Here is a 19,721-nt window from a genome sequence, read left to right as displayed (position 1 = left end):
TGGTCCAGTAAACGGTTCCGGACGGCAAAACATAGACAGCATGAATTCGAACAATGAAGATTTATTTAAAGCATACAATAATGCATTGCATCACACGCATTTACTGTGTTGTTCTTCAGAAGCAAGGAAAAAAAACATCTTTTTTAAAACATGACGTTTGATTCAAAACACTCAATAGAATGGTGCTGTTGTGCTGATAGGTGCATGGAATAATTTTTCACTATTCGTTGTTCAAACGTGCTTCTTTCCCCATTGGTTATAATGATGTTATTAATCCACATATTGCATGATCATCACGAAAAACTGGTACAGCCCTCGTAAGACCTGCAAAATTAAACAAACCGTTAGAAAATGTTGATTCTGGACAAAGACTTTACACTTTATGATCCTCACGCTCATGTAAGCCTCGAAATTCATTGGATGGAAACCATAGGCAGTCAGAATCATGGGCCGTTGTTGTCTGGAAAGTAGAAAGCTAAATTCCTTTTGGTTCACCACCGGTAGCTTATACCATGCCATCGATATAATTGCATCGTACATCTTGTCAACCTATCATCGGACATGGGACAGAGTAATGAAGTGCGTACACATCACGTGGTGTTCATAATGAATATACTTACCTTAAGCTCGACCATGTGGCCAACTATGAAGTAAATTGTAAGCTCTGTCAATAAAGCTATCAAATAACAGTATGTGGGGTACCAATCGGTCTGAAATAAACATAAATTTTTAATGTGTGTATATGTATGTTTTGTAAGTAAGACTCTTTACGCTACCAATGTAACCAGTAGCATTCCATCGCAAATGCTAAAAACTCCCATGAACACCTGCACTAAGCAAATGAGACCAAACATGTCATCCAAGCAATTTATGAACCTGTTTGATAATTAAACAATCAATGTTATTTCTGGTCACCAATATCATGTGAGCTACCTCGTCGTTTGCTGATGCTCGCGTACACATTGCTTCCATTTGAAGGATAACTCTTTGGTGTCTTTTTCCATCGCTGATGCACCGTTAAGCATGTCATTTAGCTCCCGCAAATGTACGATGAAAATATCTACCCTCGCCAAAGCGTACATCGCGTACATGAAAAACAAAAAGTCGGATAATACTACCGCAAATATGCCAACTACGAGCAGGTTTACTTGAAACAGCATGGTAGCAACGTATCCACTGGTTGTGGTCAAATCGAGATAGGGCAGTTCGTACAAAAACAGAGGTATAAATTCTCCACTCAAATAGTACACAAAACAAGGGTAAAGTGCAAATCCAACTCCAGTGACACTGCTTAAGATGCATATGAATCGAAAGATAAACCACAAATACCGGTCCAACCATTTGAGAGGTTTCGTCTCTTCTTGAGAACCATTCTGGTAGGGTATCAAGATGTCTTGTTCGATTTGCTCTGTGAATAATTTCATCTCATGAGCATGCCACATAAAAATACAAAACTTGACGAATAACTGAAAATAAAAAGGAACGTACATTTGATAATTGAGCTTTTGTCACCCCTTGGCCTTACGAAATTATCACCTGAATCGCTGTTCCCAAGGTAATGAGGACCTTCATCATGTGTAACGGATCGTCGGTGTATTTTTTTAACGTGTAGATGGTACACACAAAATATGTCATCACGTGGAACGTGTTAAAAAAGAATGCGGGAAGAAATTTCCCTGGCATGGTCCAAATTTCTAAACCTGTTGCTTTTGCAGGCACCGCCAACCATTTTAACAATCGTCGAAAACTTCCTATGGTCGCCATTTACGATTAATTCTATGATCTCTAAAATGTACTTAACATTTATTTCTGCTATCAGTAGAATCTGTGTATCTTTAATTACGTAAACTATGATAAGAAGTGTCTACTCACAACCAATTGAAATTCAATTTGAAACTTGAGTGGTAATATCATAAGTGTTTTCATTATCCCAATCATACTCCAACGGTATTGAGCAGCTGGAGATAGTTTCACACATTCAATATTTAAAAGCTGTGCATACTGCACCCCTGCATAGTCTTTGTGACAGCACCTGTTACATATCTCTTAATTAATGCGGCAATTGATAATTTGAAAAGTCATTCGTAGAGCCGATGGGAAAACACACCATGAGCGACATTGTATATGTAACTAGACATCTAAGTGTGTCTTAACAAGCCGATAATTGCTGATAGAAATAGCGAGTATAATTGTTTAATTAGCTTAAGCCCTAGTTTTCAGGAGAAATTGTGTGCTCTAAAATATGGTTTCTAAGTTGTATGTAAGTATAGCCTATGAATCCTGCTACTCAAATCAAACTTTTGTAATTTATCCTTTTTCCATTTACTCACACATTCCAATATTGATCTTAAAATCCACCATCTACTAAAGGTAAAACCACAATTATAGTTATCAAACCTCACATTATTCATCAGATTGCTACTTACGCCACTGGTTATTATACACCAACATGCTACATCGTCAAGAAAATATTATTTTTGAATGCCATCAACCGACATACTGCATGATCATGACGAAAAACTGGTACAACCCTCGCAAGACCTGTTAAATTTAGTATTATTAAACCTTTCATTCAAGCCTTGCCATCTCTTGCGCTACAATGCTCACACTCATATATGCCTCGAAGTTCATCGGGTAGAAACCGTAAGCGGTCAGAACCATAGGCCGTTGCTGTCTGGAAAGCATGAAGCGGAACTCCTTTTGGTTCACCACCGGAAGCCTGTACCACGCCGTTGATGTAATTGTTTCGTACATTTCGTCTATCTACAAAATGTCAACAATTATTCTTCACAAATTCACCTTTACTCATCTAACACGTTGCTTCCGCAATTTTTTCGTACTTTAAGCTCAACGATATGTCCAATTATGAAATTAATTGACAGCTCCGAAAATAATGTCAACAGAAAAAAGTACGTGGGATACCAATCAGTCTGAAATAAATGTTACAACACACCATACCGTTCGTTCATTGTACATTATACATTCTGAAATTAGCATACCAAGGCAACAAGTAGCATTACATCGCAAATACTAAAGATTCCCATCATCACTTGCACCAAACACATAAGCCCAAACATATCATCCAGGCAATTTATAAGTCTGTAAATAAATAGTACAGATCGAGTTATTTATCCAGTTATTGTTAAAATGTTTCATCAATCATTATTCACCTTGTTGATAGCTCATGATCATGCATGCACTGCTTCCATTTAAGACTTATTTCATCAGTTTTTATTCCTACCGAAACCTGATCGTATAGCATGTTATTTAGCTCTCGCATATGTACGATAAAGATTCCTGATATGGCCAATGCATACATCGAAAATATGAAGAATATGCATATCGCCAATACAGCACCTACGACACCCAACGCGAGAAGGTTCCCTTGGAACAACATGAGAATAATATAGCCCGTAATAGAGTTCTCATCGAAAAATGGTAATTCATATAAGAAAAAAGGGACCACTTCTCCGTTTACATAGTATGAAAATATAGGATACAGAACAAAGCCGATAGCTGCAAAAGGAACCATGATTCCTATGGTTCTAACAGCAATCCGTATGTATCGTTCAATACGCCCAAGTACAGCTCTCTCGTCGCCAGATGCATCTTGGTATGGTTCCAAGATATCCTTCTCAATTTGTTCAACAAATGACTTATATCTTATAGCATTTGCATATGAAATAAAAAACTTTGCGTACAGCTGAAAAAGAAAAACTTACTTAACTGGCACGAAAACTCCCACCATATAGCTAACATTTTTTACCTGTACTGCTGTTCCCAAAGTTATAAGAACCTTCAACATATGGAGTGTATCGTGTAGGTACTTGTTTAAGGTGTATATTGTACACACGAAGTACACTATTACTTGGAATGAAAGGTAGTAAGCTGTTGGAAGGAATTTTGGAGTCGTAGTCCATATATCCAGCCCTAAAATGTTTGAACCTAATTTAAACAATTTTAACAACTGCTGAAAGCTCCCTACTGTGGCCATTATGTTCTAGAGACCCAGTTATTCTTTAGCTTTGTTCGTTCAAGATCCGAATGATGTCTGCTTAGTTTAATCGTTTTGCGATATTACACAAGACCCTTCTAATGGCTAATCTCTAAGCCCACATCAAGATGCATCCTGCCCTGTTGTGCAGATTCCGAAGCTAACAAGGAAGGTTGATGAATAATTGAGTAGCGTGCGAGAAATCCTTGCATAAAAAGCCCTACCACAATCGTTACATTTGCACCTGTTTCTCGCCATTCAATTGTTAGAGCAATTAAACATGTAGAAAATTATGACTATTGACGATGTGAAATATCTTCAACACTGGTACACGCACAGGCAACGATCAATTCAGGAAGCAGCAGTGTCTTTAGAACTGCAAATCATAGTACAACTCATAATTACCGAAGCAGCACATTCTAGCCGACCTATTCTAAGCAAAAGCATTTACTACTAAAAGCTTGTAACATTAGCCATAAATTTTCCTTCCAATGATATTACTTTAAAAAGTTCCTCCCCAATGCGAACAGCTGATAAAGCATCTTCATAATCTGAAATGAACCACTATGTTTAAACAACCATTGCTAGTGGATGAGATTCTAATACCTTAGTGTAAGTTTCATAGTTCACTGGTGCAATTCCAGCAATCGACAGTCCGGATTCAAGTTGTGACCGCAACAACAGCAACTGATACTCATGCTGTCCCTGGTCGTCTAGCAAGTACCACGCAAACTGATTCAAGGTGTTGTGCAGATCGTCCACCTTGAACATGATATCGATATGTGGTTTATTTAACAGATACCAATCTTGCACATCATCGTGCTCTCTTACCTTTCCCTCGATTATTGCTCCAAGGACGAAATGAACGGTTAAATCTACTACAAGTACGAACAGAATATAATTCGCCACATACCAATTATCCTGTAAATGTAAAAGTGCTATTGGTCGGATTCGATGCTCCTCTTAAAAAAATGAATGCATACCACCATTAGTAGCAACATATTGACACAGATGCCTATCACGCTGCATCCGACCTGTGCCAGATTAATCATGCTCCATAAGTCGGAAAAATTGCCAAAGAACCTGTAAAAAAATATTAGAAACCATAATTCAATCTCGATCGCTATCTCTCTCTGTGTAATTATGCATACTCCACGATCTGTTGATGTTCGGTCAGACAATCTCTCCACAGACGATGCGCTTCCTCTCGAAGACCAGTAGCACTAGAATGCCGCTTGGAAATATCTACTAGCAACTTCTGCAATTCGTCTAAATGAAACCGCATTACGTCCATCCGAAGTGATCCATTTATGGTATAGTAAGTAGCCAAATAGTCGACCAGTATCATACCACAAACACCCGTTAGATAGAGCACGATCTGTACGAGAACCGTTATCCAATAACCGCCAACCTGCGTCCAGTCGACATGCGGTATTTCACTGAAAAATATAAGCACCAAACTCCTATCCTTCAGGTATACATACACCGGGTTGAGCATGATAATGAACAGTGACAAGCAGTAGCTACACGCCATAATCCACCCGACGTGGTACAGGATACGACCGTATTTCCACACCAACGGGTACTCCTTGCTTGATTCGCCGTACTTCACGTACACCTCCATTTTGATCTCATCCGTGAGCTTGTGGACCATATCGCGTTTGAAAATGACCCAAAAGTACTTGATCATGAGGACGAATGCGGTACAGGTCAGTGATTGGGATTTTATCAGTATCATCGCCTGCCGGCGGTACTTGTACCCTGTCCAGGCGTGCATAAGTAGGAACGTCAACGCAATCGAAACAGTTGATATACGTCCCCTCGAGAAGGATGGATCCTTTTCCTTCCACAGCCCCGCCGTTATAAGGCTGCTGCTGACCTTCAGCTGCTTGAAGCTTTTATCGTAATACTGTATTGCGGTTGTCATTTTTCGACCTGATTTACACGAACTGAGGCCGACAATTTGAAGGCGCAAAATATATACAATTTCTCCACCTTTGAATCACTCACGATCACTGTCTACTATGAACAATGGCTTTCAAATTGATTGACAACATACTGAATTTTTGATTAGGATAAGACTCTTGGATATTTCACAACATCTCAACACAATCCGTGCGATCTAAAATATTTATTACATTAGTGATATCTTCCCACGTCAAAAATATAGCAATGCGCCATTGAAACACGAGTTCATTCGTTATATTGATTTTTTTTTATTTGCTTGCATTTCATTTGGTTCCTGCCCACAAGCGAATACTCTAAAATTCATCTTAGCAAATGTAATAATAAAACAAGGGCTGATAAATATATTGCGTATCCGGTTGCTCTCTTCATTCATCGTGTATGCATTAACTCGCTCAGTGATAAATTTCTTGTCTTAAGCAACGATGCACAGCTGAGTAAAACAGCAATCTCCTGGCCCATGCCGCGAGTACATTGGTATTACCATCCAAAAATGTCACATTTCCTTCGTCTAGCTGAACATACTAGGGTCGAAGCTTAGATACACTTGTGGCCAAATAGTTCAACCAGCACAATAAACTTCTTTTATTTCGACACTCGCTGCATCGATCCATAGAGTAGAAACAACTTAAGCCTTAACGTTAACAATTGTAGCACTGTGTGTGTTTGTTGATCCCCGAGCTTGCTGCTATTGATGTGGTCAAAAACGTGATTGTACGGCTAGACTTAGACGCTAGGCAAGGGGTAGATGAACTATTTGTGCAAATAAGAGTCCCAGCTTCGCGTTATTTGTTCGCCATCATTTCTACTTTTCTTAAATATCGTGCTTCGCGTCATATAACGTGTGCTTGGAACAAAATTTTTAGTTTTTAAGACCAGCTGCCGTGCAGTGGGGCCGTAATGTAACAAAGAAAAGCTTGCTTCTCGTATACTAATTTACTCAAGAGAAAAAGACATTTCTGCTCGTTATTCGGCAGGTGCACCACAGTTGTTATAAATAGTATGTACATCATATAATGTCGCAATCATGAAGCTTAAATAAATCAAGTTATGCAGGCTGTTGCATGGGCGCACACATGAACGTTGGAAAGCATTCCAATGGGCTTTATCACAGGCACTCGTTATCAAGAAGCTGAAAAAGGTTTTCACAGTGATTGAAGCATGCATCGCTGCTTGAGTCTGTGTTGTTGTTGTCCATGTTGGGTATTGCTTCGGAACTTCGTATTGCATTCCTTCATTTAAGCTATCTTCGGTACCGGTTGACGATGCCTCTCAGTTCTTCGTCTGGCCCAGGATCCATCCTGCTTGATGTACCTAATCAACCTCAAGTGCTAAAGCTCTCAAATTTCTTCGCTTCGAACGCTCTAATACTTCTAACTCATGCTACACCGCTTGCGCTAGTTCTAGACTACCTACTAAAATTGTGCAAAACGTTCCACGCTAGCCCTCTCAATGCGGCATCACAAAAAACGATCAAAACCGGTCAAAAGGTACATTAAAAATTTCCGAAACGCTCCCAATTTCATCTCCCCAATTCAAGCGGTACTGAAGCACTTGTAATCGCTAGTGTGCTGCTTTGTTTACCGTTTTTTTTACAACCCGAGCGTAATGCATGTTTTCCGTGTCTTCAATCTTCGGCTCAGAACTACAGCTATCACGAGAAGTGGTTCGATCGACGATGATGTGTCGCACGGTGCGAGTTCCGGGACGCAACAGGATCATGTTCGTTTTTGGGCCCATTTCAGATCGTCCGCTCGGGGCTTGTGTCCCGTCGAAAGCTCGATGATTGCCTCCAGTGTTGACCAGAACCTGTGTGGGTGGAGAGCAAAAGAAACACGTTAATCCCAGACATTCCTTCACGTACGCTTTTCACCGGTCTTACTTGATCTTCTCTAGCGGCCAATTGAGCCATCCCGTCGTTATGCAGAAGTACGTTTCGTGAGGAGCGACGTGGTGAATGCGATGGTGACGCCGTGGCAATATGATGTGATGATTTTGCAGAAACAGCACCCACTTCGGCAGGCCCCAGTACGTGTGAGACCACTTGTGAATCTGCGGGAAGGAGCGAAAATCGATGGAAAGTGTGCGTGTTAGAGCGAACGCTCGAAGAACTCTAGATGAGTTTGAAATTTTCCTTACCTGGTTCGTCATCGCGATGAAAATCGAACACAAAAAGAGATACGCACTAATGGCATAATCCTGCTGTATTTCTGCGTTGGTTTGGGTAAAAAAGTTCCACGCTAACTTGCCGAGAATGGGCAATGCCACCATGAAGTTGTCCCCGTTTGTTTCGATGAAGTCGTGCCGGGTGATGGAAGTCGGATCGATATGGTGCTCCCGGAATGGTCGGAGGAAATTCTGTTAAAATTTAACAGCCAGTAAGCACCTGAATCGAAATGCTCTAGCGGAGATTGATGTGCATGTAGCTACTTACCTTGCCGATGATAGGCAGCTCGACTGAACCCCACGTATCAGCACCCCAATGCACAAGCCCCGAGCCGAAGTCTGCCGTAAGGATACCAAAGATTGCCGCCACCACGACGTTGCTAATTCGCTCCAACCGGAAGTGCCTCAGAATAAGCCCGAGATTTAGCACCATCAGCGAGATGCAGATGTACACGCATACGATTTCCTGAGTTCGTTTTCCTACAAAAAAAAATGGGGAAACAATACGATTCACTAGACGGTAATGGATTGTCTTTTAAATTTTTTTTTATTTCAATTAATAACAACCACAAACACGGGCCACAAACCGCCGCAAACGACCTGAAAACGATGGACCACACCTTTCAGACAAAAAAACGTGGTAAAAGTCCCGTCTGTACGTTATGGCGAGTATAATGGCTTTAAACCACAACGCAGTGTCAATTACGGTTACCTTACGGAATCCTGGCAGCCACCGAGAGAGTTCTTAAAGGCAACCCCCGGAACTGGACGAGCTTTAAGCACGAGCATAATGTGCGGTTTGGTGAATTGTGGCTGGCGATGCGTTGACATCGACACGTCAATCACGCTTCAGGCTCTTTCAGTCGTATGGTTGAATGATTTCTGTTGCTTTATATCCCAGCAATTAATGGCAATATTTTTTTACCATCAACCGAGCGCAGGTCAATATTTACAATCAATTATGGTGCGGTTTCGCGCTGTGGAATTGTCATTACAGGGTTTCAAACACCTTCCGCGTTATGATATGAAATTATACGGAGAACATTCATGACAGCTGCGAGATGGTTTCGGAGGAACCGCTTCAACACTTCAGAGCAAATAATTGCTATTGCAAACCATGTTTTTACAACCGATATTATCTCGCTGACTGTAAATAATATTGATCGAGCTTCCCAGAGTAGTTTGAAAAGTACAACTAACCCCCCGGGTTTTGAGAACCTTTACAATAAACTCAAACGTCTTTCGAAATTGATTCGTTTTTAACAGCACTTTCAGCGCCTTCATCAAACTGGCTTCATTAGCACTAATCAATGAAACCTCGATTGAAATGAAGCCAGATTTCTAATCCATCGACCAACGTGCTCGCTTGGTCCGGCGCCGGGCTCGCTTTCAACGCGGCCAATTTCGCAGTAATCTTGAATCAATTTATGCTAACCGCAAATCCCGTGACCGACTAAGCATGCCCCATTAGTGTAGCACGCCGGAGCGAACCGGAGCACCGAATGGACTGTTCCCTGAAAACGGACCGTAGTTTCTCCCCCTAGTCAGGAAAGAGCAGCAACTTTTCCGCCGTCGAGCGCGGAAACATGAGTGTGCGCGCACGAAACCCCCGGGGGGTAAATATCAACAGTCAAATCTCATTTACATAAAACAATCTTTCGACTCCGGCTAATGACCAGGCGTCGCCATCAGGCTCGCAGGGCGGGCTTGAGGAAATCGAAGAGCAAAACCTGTAGCGAGCCGTTCGACCGTACAAGCGTGCTGACCAACGGCGATCGCCTGCGCGGGAGCTATTTATGTCGCCCGAAACCACCCTGAAGTGGCCTTTCGAACGGTGGAAAATCGGAAAAACGATTGCAGGAAGTCGAAAGCGGGAGTTGCCGGAGTTGCGGAGGTGCTGGGGTCGGTAAAATACATCCGGTTCCAATGGCTCGCCATTCGTTTGTTCCGTTCTGTGGCTCCCAAAGAGCAACAGTGCTCGATGGACGGCCACAAACAGAAACAGAAACATTCACTTCTTCACCCGAAAGAATGCACACGTCGATGTGTGCGAGTGCCAGCGGGTGCCTTACAAAATGGTGCATGGAAAGCGGGTCGCTCGTGGGGATGGCATCGTCTAATTTTACCCTACATTTGCTCATGGTGCCGTCAGACGCTCCGCGCGGGTAAAATACGACGCTGGAGTATTCGTAGCGAATTGTCATCGATTGACCTTCTGCGTTGCAAGACCGAAGGGGACCGTTCAATAAGGGGTTGTTGCCGCGGATTTCGATGCCAAAAACACACGACCGAATGCACCAAGCAGGACATCCATGGCCATCACACCGTCTCAAGGTCTCGCCCTCTTTCTCGTGAGCCTCTAAGAACGAACGGAAATGCACCGGAATCAACACAGCAACAGTGTGTTCGTCCATTCGCTTGAAGTCCTTTTGCTGGAACTATTTTCAAACAATCACAAAGGTAAATCGTTGAAAAGCGAAATCGTGGAAAAGGTGACTTTCATTACGGCTTCAATAAATCAAAACGGCGCCGTACAAGCTACAAACGTTGAATGATTTTAACGAGCACGTGTGAACGCCCTTTCATTGTCCTTTATGAAATCATTCCAATGGCATCTTGGATTGTTAAGCTCTAGTTTGACAATTTAATAACCACCCTAGCCAACGGTAATCATCAACAGAAGCTGTAGCTCGAACGCGAACGGTGATTAAATCTCCGGCAAACTCCAACCCGCTCCCCAACCAATAGGTTGGTATCAAAATATGTCCCACCACACAGGCAAGCAGCTCAACCTCAAAATAACACCTCAGGCAGCTTGTGCGAACGCATGATTATCAGGATCTTGCCGCCATGGCCCAGGGCGCCAGACAGGCAAGTGCACCCGGCGTGGTTTCGGATGCATCGTATAATTAAGCCATCGACTTTCCCAGCCGCGAGCTGCACGACAGGACACTCGAGCGACGTCACTCTCCTGTCTCGTTATCATAGTCGGCACGCGCACACACACACGCGTCCACACTTACCGTTACTATACAGCTTGGCTAGCTCCTGTGCGCCTTTGTGCTGGGGGCCCCATCGTGGTCGCTTTTCGTGGCTTACCGGGCCATCCCGGGCTGGGTCGGGGCTGGCAAGGATTGTGTTGGAATTTGGGTCGTCTTCGAGCATGGAATTTTGCAGAATTTCCTGATCCGTCTTGACGGGCGTCTGCGAAGGAAGATTGTATCGATGAATTAGATTAGGAACCGACTATGGCGACGAGTCGGAAGGATGCGAAAAGCTGAAGCGGAGTCATGCAAAATTGCAGGACAATAGCGCGACACAGAAAAAAAAAGAGTGTATGTGAGAAAGAGAGAGAGCGAGTTAAGGACCTGCAAGAAGCATCACAGTACAGCCATACCGCCAGCTAAACTGTTGCAGTGAGCTCGCGAACGCGAACTCAAACCTTGCTTCGTCCTTCTCACCACGGAAACGGGCAGATCCTTGCGGGCCAGGCACTGGCGTCAACATTCTTGGCGTCAGCGTTCTTACCAGCCACTGGCGCGTTTGCGGTGGTCCTCCACCGAGTTGGGGCTGCGAAAATGAGCTCCACCGTCGGTCGCGCATTTCCCACCTCTAATCGGGACAACCCAACCACGGTCACGGATTGTTGCGTGATACCCCATCCCTGGATTGCTAATACCGTCCCACAATATCCTGACCCTCGAGGCCGTGGGGATGAGAAACCCAGTCGACACGGTTGGCTGGAGTCACACAAAGGCTCCACTACAAAGCACCAGTCGGTGACTAATGGAGCGGTTCGGTGGGAAATTATTGTTTTCCTGCTAAAACAAACCCGTGCCGTAATGAGACGTCACACGGAAACGGTGACGATGCACCGGAGGGATTTCGATGCCATTTTGGTGCACCATCCGTGTGACAGCAATTGTGCACCAGCGTCAAGCAACACCACAATGGAAAGCGTTATTTAGCAATGCGGAGGAAATTTCCCACCGAAAGATGTCTTCTCGGGGGTGCAAATAGCTCCTTGCAGGCTCCAGTTCCCCGGGTCAATATCGTTAGCATCGCAAATCAATCAACAATAACGTTGCAGCACGGATGTGCACCGGTGGGGAACGATTCAATTTGCGAACGATCATCAGCCTGATTGCGTGCGTCAATAGTGTGAGCTATTATTGCATCCTCTCCGACCGAGGCCTAGAACGATGGAGCGCCTTTTGAGTGTTCACGGGCACAAACGCCTGCTGAAGAACCCCTTTTCCGATGATGCCTCGGGAATTAATTACCGGTGCCAGGTAGAGCCACATAAGCGCAAATGAAACGCGCAAAAGCATCGATTAAAATTGATTCCCATCACGAGCGTCTCGAGAGCGCCCTCAAACGTGGTGAACTTATCAAAAGTGTTTTAGAGACAAGTGGCACACAACTGCCACGTCCTTATTTAATGCTTGATGTGAATGTTTGAACTAACTGGGCTGCAGCTAGGGTTTTCAGGGTGCCCTTCGATATGCTTTCGTGACCGCAAATCGGTGAGCTGAGACCGATCGTTTCCCGAGACCGTGCGGAAGCAAAACGCAAACAAAACATAACCATTGGTTTACCGAATTTACAGCAAAACAGGGGAGATAGCGCAAGCCGGAGCTAGCCAAACAAAGGGCGCTAAGCATGGTAGCTGCAGTGAAAGCAAGGGTCTGTAACTTATGGTGCGGCGCTGGGTACCTTTAAAAATGTCGTCGAGATCTTAATCGCCGAGGTGGACGCGGGCGACAATGCCATCGGTTGTTCAGTCGCCATCGTCGCCATTTCCGAGCGTCTCGAGCAGGGTGGCAGCGATATCAAATCCATGCTAGCGTTCCATGAAACCGAAACCGCTACACCGAACACACACACTCACACACGGTTCACCACCACAGCTTAGCCTTGTGGCGTCTTTAGGCACAGGACCCGAGAAGCTGGTCTCAAGTGGGGACACGATTTACGATCTGAAAGCAACAGAGCCGGTCGTTCTGCCGGTTGCTTATAACTTCACTTTTTCACCAGGCATAAAACACACACACACGCATACACATGTTCGCTCGAGCGCACAAGAAGAAGTGAGTCGTTTGTCCGGACGCGAGAACTGCCGAAAAACCAAGGAACTTTCCCTCAGTTGGGCAAACACCACTTGGGATCGGGCTTCGCCCTCGACCGGCGCCCTCTATGTAAGCACTTTCGTTCCGTTTCCTTTAGCGCAACCTTTTACCTTCTCACAGGACTCCACACCGTATCGCATATCATTCAATGACCCTAATCAACAGTCACGGGGCGTCTCGTGGACGGGCGGATGTGAGGTTATTTATTCTGTCGAGTGTACGCAGCGTCCCTAAGGTCCCAGCCGGGGATTATCACAGTTTATAATTTTTCCCTAAACAAAGCACCGCTACGGTTACACTTTATGAAGTCAACCAAACGGTGCACCGGTCAAAATGGATGGTGGGGAAAAAACCTACGACGAAACATAGATAACGGGCGAGGTTACGGGATAGATTACGAGGCACGGGTGCACGAATGAAGCGAGAAATGTCCTCGCGATGTCGAGGGTTAGAAAGATGACTTCATTTTCTCCCACGCTGCGGTTGGCACTGAATTATGTACTCCCCACGTCCTGCTGAGTGTGTTGTTTTTCCTACTTCAAACCACCTGTGGAGCTATCCGAGCGGGATAAAGGAATGCACACAAAAGGGCCCACTTTGGGCTCCCTTCAGCTGTACTGCGTTGACGATGGCAGCACCATAGCTCTTTCGAATCTCGACGCATAATCTGCAGCAGCTAGCAGTTGGTTGGAAGATTTTCCATTCTCACACATGTGTGCGTGTCAAATGTGGCTCATAATTCGAGGGTGTTTTCCCCCTGTTTAAACGACGAAACGAAAAAGACCAGGCGCCTCCATCGCCACGTAAATGGAGCCACAATCCCGGTGCTTGATCGGTGATGAATGTTCCCATGATAAAATATGCATCCACTTTCAACGTACTTGTGCGCTGGTACGGTGTTCGATTAAGTTAAGGAACACGTGGCAAAAGTAAGGCGCTCTTTGTTTCATGAGCGAAGACGCAATTTATTGATGAGCAGCAAATGTTTGCTTTCTCACGGCAAGCTAGCGTCAACTCCGGTTGGCTCTTCTCAGAAACAACCAGCAAATAGCTATCTCCTCAAGGGATACACTGGTCACAGTAAAAGGTTTTGTTGGCCCTCTGCGCGTCTTGATCGATTTCCATAAACCCTACGAGCTACATTCGAACGGGGTCGTTTGGTGCAGCCAAAATAATCATAAACCAAACCATCGGTCGATTAACGGCTACGTTTCGGAGAGAACAGAATGCCAACCATCGGCACGCGAAATGCCGTAGTATGACGTCATATCCTGTGTATCGTTGGAACGTCGCTTTCCGTTTCTCCTGATGATGCACCAAACCCCACGTACATCGCCATTATGGCATTCCACGGACGTGTGCAGCAGCCATTCGTTGGGAAATTCGTTCATAAAAAAATACATATATATGGAAAGGTGTACACCATCGTTTTTCGTTAAAATGTAAACCGATCCGGGAGGGATGTCACTGTCGCCCGAGCAGCCGGTAATGCCTTCACCGGTTGCAAAAAAAGACGTGACCTCGATGATGGATTAGGACGAACGCACGTAACAGCTGCCTGAGTAGGACGGCTGATCCAAGACGATGGTGCCTTATGCTTCCACTAGGATGGTTTCCTCGACAAACCGAAAGAGAAACCAAGCACAACGCTACTCGGAAACTGCCGACGACACGACGTGCGACAAGAGCCGGCGTCGGTAAAGCGTTGCGCTAAAAATAAAACCTCCAAAATTAGTAGAAAGAAAGTACGCCAAACCGGGCGCGCGTGAGCGGGAAATGTACGGAAAACACGAGAAAATACCGGCGAGAAATTGAACGGCCGTTGTCGCCTACGATTGTCGCCAGCCGCCGATGGTACGACATCCGGAACAATCACATAATCGTTCGGCAACGCGACACAAAACGGAGGTACCTATCGTTATCGAACATGCGGCACATAAACCTTTACGCCTTGGTTGATTGCAATAGCGTGAAATTTCGCTCAAATTGATACGTCTCATGAACCCACCTACGGTCGCTTTAACACTTTTATCAACCAAAGGCGTCACACGGCGATGTTCCGCGCGTTTCATTTTGGAGACATTTTTGCATCTCTGACATCACCTTGTGAGCTGAAACCGAAACGAAATGTACGACTCAAGCTGATTACGTCCCGCGAGTGGCTGATTAAAGTTTGAGATCCGCTCGATGGCCCATCAATTACCCGAACACGGTGAATTGGCTCAAGTGACGAGGTGAAATTCTTGCGTCCAGCCAAACCTGCTTCCAGACTGCCTCATGGACAAGGTTAAACAGGGTACGACTCGCGCGCGTACACCGTGGGTTATTTTACTACTCATTCCGCTCGTTTATTATCTCCCTTCCATTAAACTTATGACCCGCGGTGTCGGTCGTACCGCGTGCGTGATCGCAAACCGACGACGATGACGAGGACGACGACGACGACGACTAGACCGTGGACTCGAGAGTGCGTTTGCTTTTTGGAGTTTATCAATTATTTGATCTGTTTGGAGTGGTGCTTTGCTAAGCTACCGAATGGGCTATCCCCAGGTGATTCGAGAGCATTAATAGAGGGCAACCCGAGTAGGGGAGCTGAAAATGAGCACCTGAGTGATGAGTACTCCAAAAGTGACCCATTCGTTATCAGAACTTTCCCATCGCTATAAGGTCCTTTAAATTGACTCGCATAACACCAACGACCTCACCGAAAGCATCGTTCCACCGATGGTGCATGGTGTCGGCATGAGTTATGAAAAAAAAAGGGCGGCGTCATAATTTATTCCCCACGTCGATTTGTCCCTTTATGTGCTGTAAAACAACCATAAAAATCGCCAGATGCACCACCGGTTGTTTGGTGTGTGTAGTTTCTTCGAAGCATCACATCGATCGAGCCATCGAACTCTGTTCTCGCAGAACGTCCCAGACGGTGCATAACTTCTGGCCCTGATTTGCCAACTATGCTGCATCGAGTGAGAAAGGGAGCGAGAGAACGAGTCGAGTAAAAGAGAAGCCCCTACGAGCAGTATTTCCTTGCAAGAGCGATGTATGGCTCCCTTGGTGGCAAAATAAAACCACCGCAATGGTACGAGACCTGCACGGGAAGGAATCCTTTTACAGCCCGAAAGCTGGGCCACTTCAACAGTTGGGGATTTTCTTCTCATGCGCCATTCGTCCTGCCGTACTACCGGAGAGACCCAAAAAAGAAGACCAAAACGAGCTCGAAGTATTTGAGCTCCCTCACCAGCCGGTGTCTATTGACTGTGTGATTTTAAAGCTGGAAATGCTCCAACTGTACAAACACATTCATATCCCACCAGGGAGCAACCTCCAAAAGGGGTTTTCAAAAAAACAGACAGATCTAAGTTCTGTCGTATGGTATACCAGAAAAGGGCTGAAAGCATAAGCAAATTTCAATGCTACTACGCTACAACTATTACCGCAAGTGTGCTTGATGCAACGAGTTATTTCGTGGAATTTGTGCACTTTTTTGCTCTGTCCTTTTGCTGCCACATTTTGGGCTCAAGCACACGAACTTTCAGGCTGAAGTGGGTCCACTTTTGCGTCACTATTGGTACCCCAGCCGAACGAAAAGGAAAGCGGACGACAAAAAGGTCACTAAGTGGAAAGTAAATCGAGTCTTGCAGCAATAGTTTTATGTGCGGTAGCTTCCTCGCATTATTCGTGAGCGAACGAATGAACTACTCCATTTTTAAACCACCAAGAGCCCGATGTTCGGTTTGATGTTTTTATTTAGCGTTTCAGCCAGGTCACGGGAAGCACCACCGACTTATTCTTGGGCCTTTTGGAAATGAAATGGCATGAAACGGCTTTTCCAGCGACCTTTTCGGGGGTATATTTTTGACGTTCCGGGAGGCACCATATCACGATCTTGAAGCAACCGCTTTGAATTCTTTGCCACTCTGTCCAGGATCAAGGGCCCACTCGTGAGTAAGCCGAATAGGAAAGAACCGAATTTGGGTCACAATCACGTCCACGCGGTCATCGGTAAACACCGTCATCCATTTGCGGATCCTTTTGCCTTCCCCTTCGAAGGACGACAGCACACAGTCCCACATTCCCGTGACGTCGTCGAGGCGCCATTAGTTCGATGGCCTCGAGATCCACGGTCGGTCCTGCTGGAAGTCGAAGAAACCAACCCAGTGGAAGCAACCAGTGGAAGGCACCAGCGCGTCGAAGGATGAGGAATCTCGACCACGCCACCCATCGTCCTCGGGACGGGACAGCGCCAGGCGAGTGTCGCAACGGGAATCATTAATAATTCACTAACCACACGCTCGCTCGAATCCCTTCGCAGGGAGTAGCGCATGGCACGAAAAACAACCGGAAAACGACTCGAAGCGGAGCTCTGCCGGTGGAGCGGAAGTCCGTCTGGAAACACACGCACAAACACTCACACACACACATCCACACAAACTCACATAAATTTAAACAAATCTACCCATACATGTTTAATGCGCTCGCGTGTGCTTTTCCCTCCGTTTGCAGGACATTTTCCGTTGACCAGCAGAACAAAACGTCGAACGGTTCGGAACAAAAACCCCAATCCAACAACCTTCGGCGTGTGACGATGATCTCATCGCACGCAAAAATCACAACACAACCAACCGGAGCTCACTATGTCGACGCGAAAACGCGGCAGCTCACGCTCATTTACACCTTCTCACTGTCGTTCTCACCAGCCAGGGTGGGGTGGAAAAGTAGGAAAATCTCGTCGCCAACTTACACACAAACACACGTACATACACACACATACACATCCAAAATGTATGCTCGCTCGGCTCAGCGATCCAACCGGGAGCCGTGCGGCATTTACACGATCTTTTCCTGACCAGCGCCAAACGGTGACTGAAAGTCGAAAGTCGCAACGGAAAGAATGTTTCAAATCAACCCGTCGAGGGCGCGGCTGACGTGCGGGCTGGTGGGTGGCTGGGTGGAAGGGTGCGTTGCTGACGTCGTCCCACCGTGGCGTCACGCGGTCGTGACTGGTTCGGATTCGGTGCAAACCGGCTGATTCCGACGCGGACTCCTGCCCGGCACACGCAAGGGGTCCTTTTTACGGCACGCGATGTCCAGCGGCTGCTCGAGCGCCCGTAGGACGACCCCTTTTGACGGCGCCCAACACTTGACGGTGCCACTTGGGGCGACGAGCGTGTGCGTGAGTGTGTGAGAGGTCCTGTGGAATATCAGCGCGACCAGGGCGAAGGATGTCCTCGCGTACCACCGCGTTCGAATTACTCAATGGAGGCGCATGGTTCGAGGTGGACACGCGTCTCGCCGTGGGAAAAAACACACGCAGGACGTACGCACACACACACAGACACGGGCTTGCAGCGCCTACTGGCTGGCTTTTTTTGGCCTGTCGGTGAAACTTTTTGTCTTTATTTCATACGTCTCGTGGTGGCGCTTCGGGCTGTTTCAGGCTCGTGCACGTGTTCGCGGGAAAATGTAAAGGCTTTTCTCGCACGGACGCGTGACAGTATGCTCCATGTTCGATTAAGAGACGTCGATTTTCTGCCGATGTCAAACGCGTATCGTAATGATTTATTGACCTGACTAAAGGACTTCATTTCATTGGCTACATACGATTCTGGTCGTCTCGCTAGCGTCCCATAGATACGCTAATACAGTTGTAGAGCCATTAGAGCGCCCATTGTTGCCGCTTTAGGGCGGTAAAAATTCTGAAGTGCCTCACCAACGAGCTATTGACATAACTCGATCATTATTGGCCCAATGAGTAATGGCTAGGAACGCCCGGAATGATACACCCAAGTTTATGTTTGCTGTAGATTAGGGCATGATGAAATTGGCCGTGCTATCGGTAGAAGGGTATTATTGATATTATTTTAGTACTTTTGAGTTATCTTATCTGCTTTTAAAACCCCTTCTTTATCTATCTTTCCTTCCTTGCATTGATAGGATAATATCTGAACAACGTTTCAACGTTTTCAGAAATAGACGGCTTCCTTCAAAGCATGTGATTTGTGCGTATCGTTCAAACGCTGTTTAATTCTGGGCGATATTTTATCGGTATCAGTAACGTGACGTAGTGTGAATGGGAAAGTCAATGGCAAAGATTTTAACACCGTTGCAGGCGCTATGCGCGTGCATTTAGTTCGTGCGTTTTTAGCTACTGTGTTCCATGTGGCTTCTAACCCAAAGCGAACTCGTTTTATCTAACTCAACGCCTGACTACATAATTCCTTCTATTAGCACATTTGAACGCTCTATCACGCTCTCATCAGCTGATTGGAATTGGTTTCAATTCGTTGAACCGGTTCCGTTGAAATTGGGTGTGAAATATTGGCATGACAGACGAATATCTTGAATTCTTGTACACCATTGTGATATTTTCGCATAATATTGCATGTTTCTTAACACAAATCTATCAATTAGTGTTAAACTTATTAAAAGAAATTGATATATAGCTCATTAAACGGCCATCACTC

At 45.5% G+C, this 19,721-nt stretch overlaps 4 protein-coding genes across 4 annotated transcripts; all 4 read right to left on the bottom strand.

Moving 5' to 3' along the window:
* Positions 1-270: 270 nt before the first annotated feature.
* Positions 271-2,451, bottom strand: LOC128722500 (odorant receptor 30a-like). The gene is made up of 4 exons (XM_053816168.1): positions 2,427-2,451; positions 621-676; positions 394-549; positions 271-324 (listed from the first exon to the last, which is right to left on the bottom strand). The coding sequence occupies exons 1-4, from the start codon at positions 2,449-2,451 to the stop codon at positions 271-273; spliced, it is 291 nt and encodes a 96-aa protein (XP_053672143.1).
* Positions 2,452-2,487: 36 nt separating this feature from the next.
* On the bottom strand, positions 2,488-3,532 carry LOC128726606 (odorant receptor 67d-like). The gene is made up of 5 exons (XM_053820421.1): positions 3,171-3,532; positions 3,000-3,099; positions 2,841-2,930; positions 2,608-2,763; positions 2,488-2,541 (listed from the first exon to the last, which is right to left on the bottom strand). The coding sequence occupies exons 1-5, from the start codon at positions 3,530-3,532 to the stop codon at positions 2,488-2,490; spliced, it is 762 nt and encodes a 253-aa protein (XP_053676396.1).
* A 1,032-nt stretch (positions 3,533-4,564) lies between these two features.
* Positions 4,565-5,921, bottom strand: LOC128722497 (uncharacterized). Its single transcript, XM_053816164.1, has 4 exons — positions 5,146-5,921; positions 4,978-5,077; positions 4,826-4,915; positions 4,565-4,756 (listed from the first exon to the last, which is right to left on the bottom strand). Exons 1-4 carry the CDS (start codon positions 5,919-5,921, stop codon positions 4,565-4,567), a joined length of 1,158 nt encoding a protein of 385 aa, XP_053672139.1.
* Positions 5,922-7,677: 1,756 nt separating this feature from the next.
* On the bottom strand, positions 7,678-12,967 carry LOC128726034 (plasmanylethanolamine desaturase). Its single transcript, XM_053819815.1, has 6 exons — positions 12,842-12,967; positions 11,149-11,329; positions 8,394-8,605; positions 8,099-8,317; positions 7,842-8,011; positions 7,678-7,768 (listed from the first exon to the last, which is right to left on the bottom strand). The coding sequence occupies exons 1-6, from the start codon at positions 12,965-12,967 to the stop codon at positions 7,678-7,680; spliced, it is 999 nt and encodes a 332-aa protein (XP_053675790.1).
* Positions 12,968-19,721: the final 6,754 nt, after the last annotated feature.

This window comes from Anopheles nili, chromosome 3, assembly GCF_943737925.1.
Source record: "Anopheles nili chromosome 3, idAnoNiliSN_F5_01, whole genome shotgun sequence".
In the NCBI taxonomy this organism is placed as follows: Eukaryota; Metazoa; Arthropoda; class Insecta; order Diptera; family Culicidae; genus Anopheles; species Anopheles nili.
This window is presented reverse-complemented; position numbering and strand designations above follow the sequence as displayed.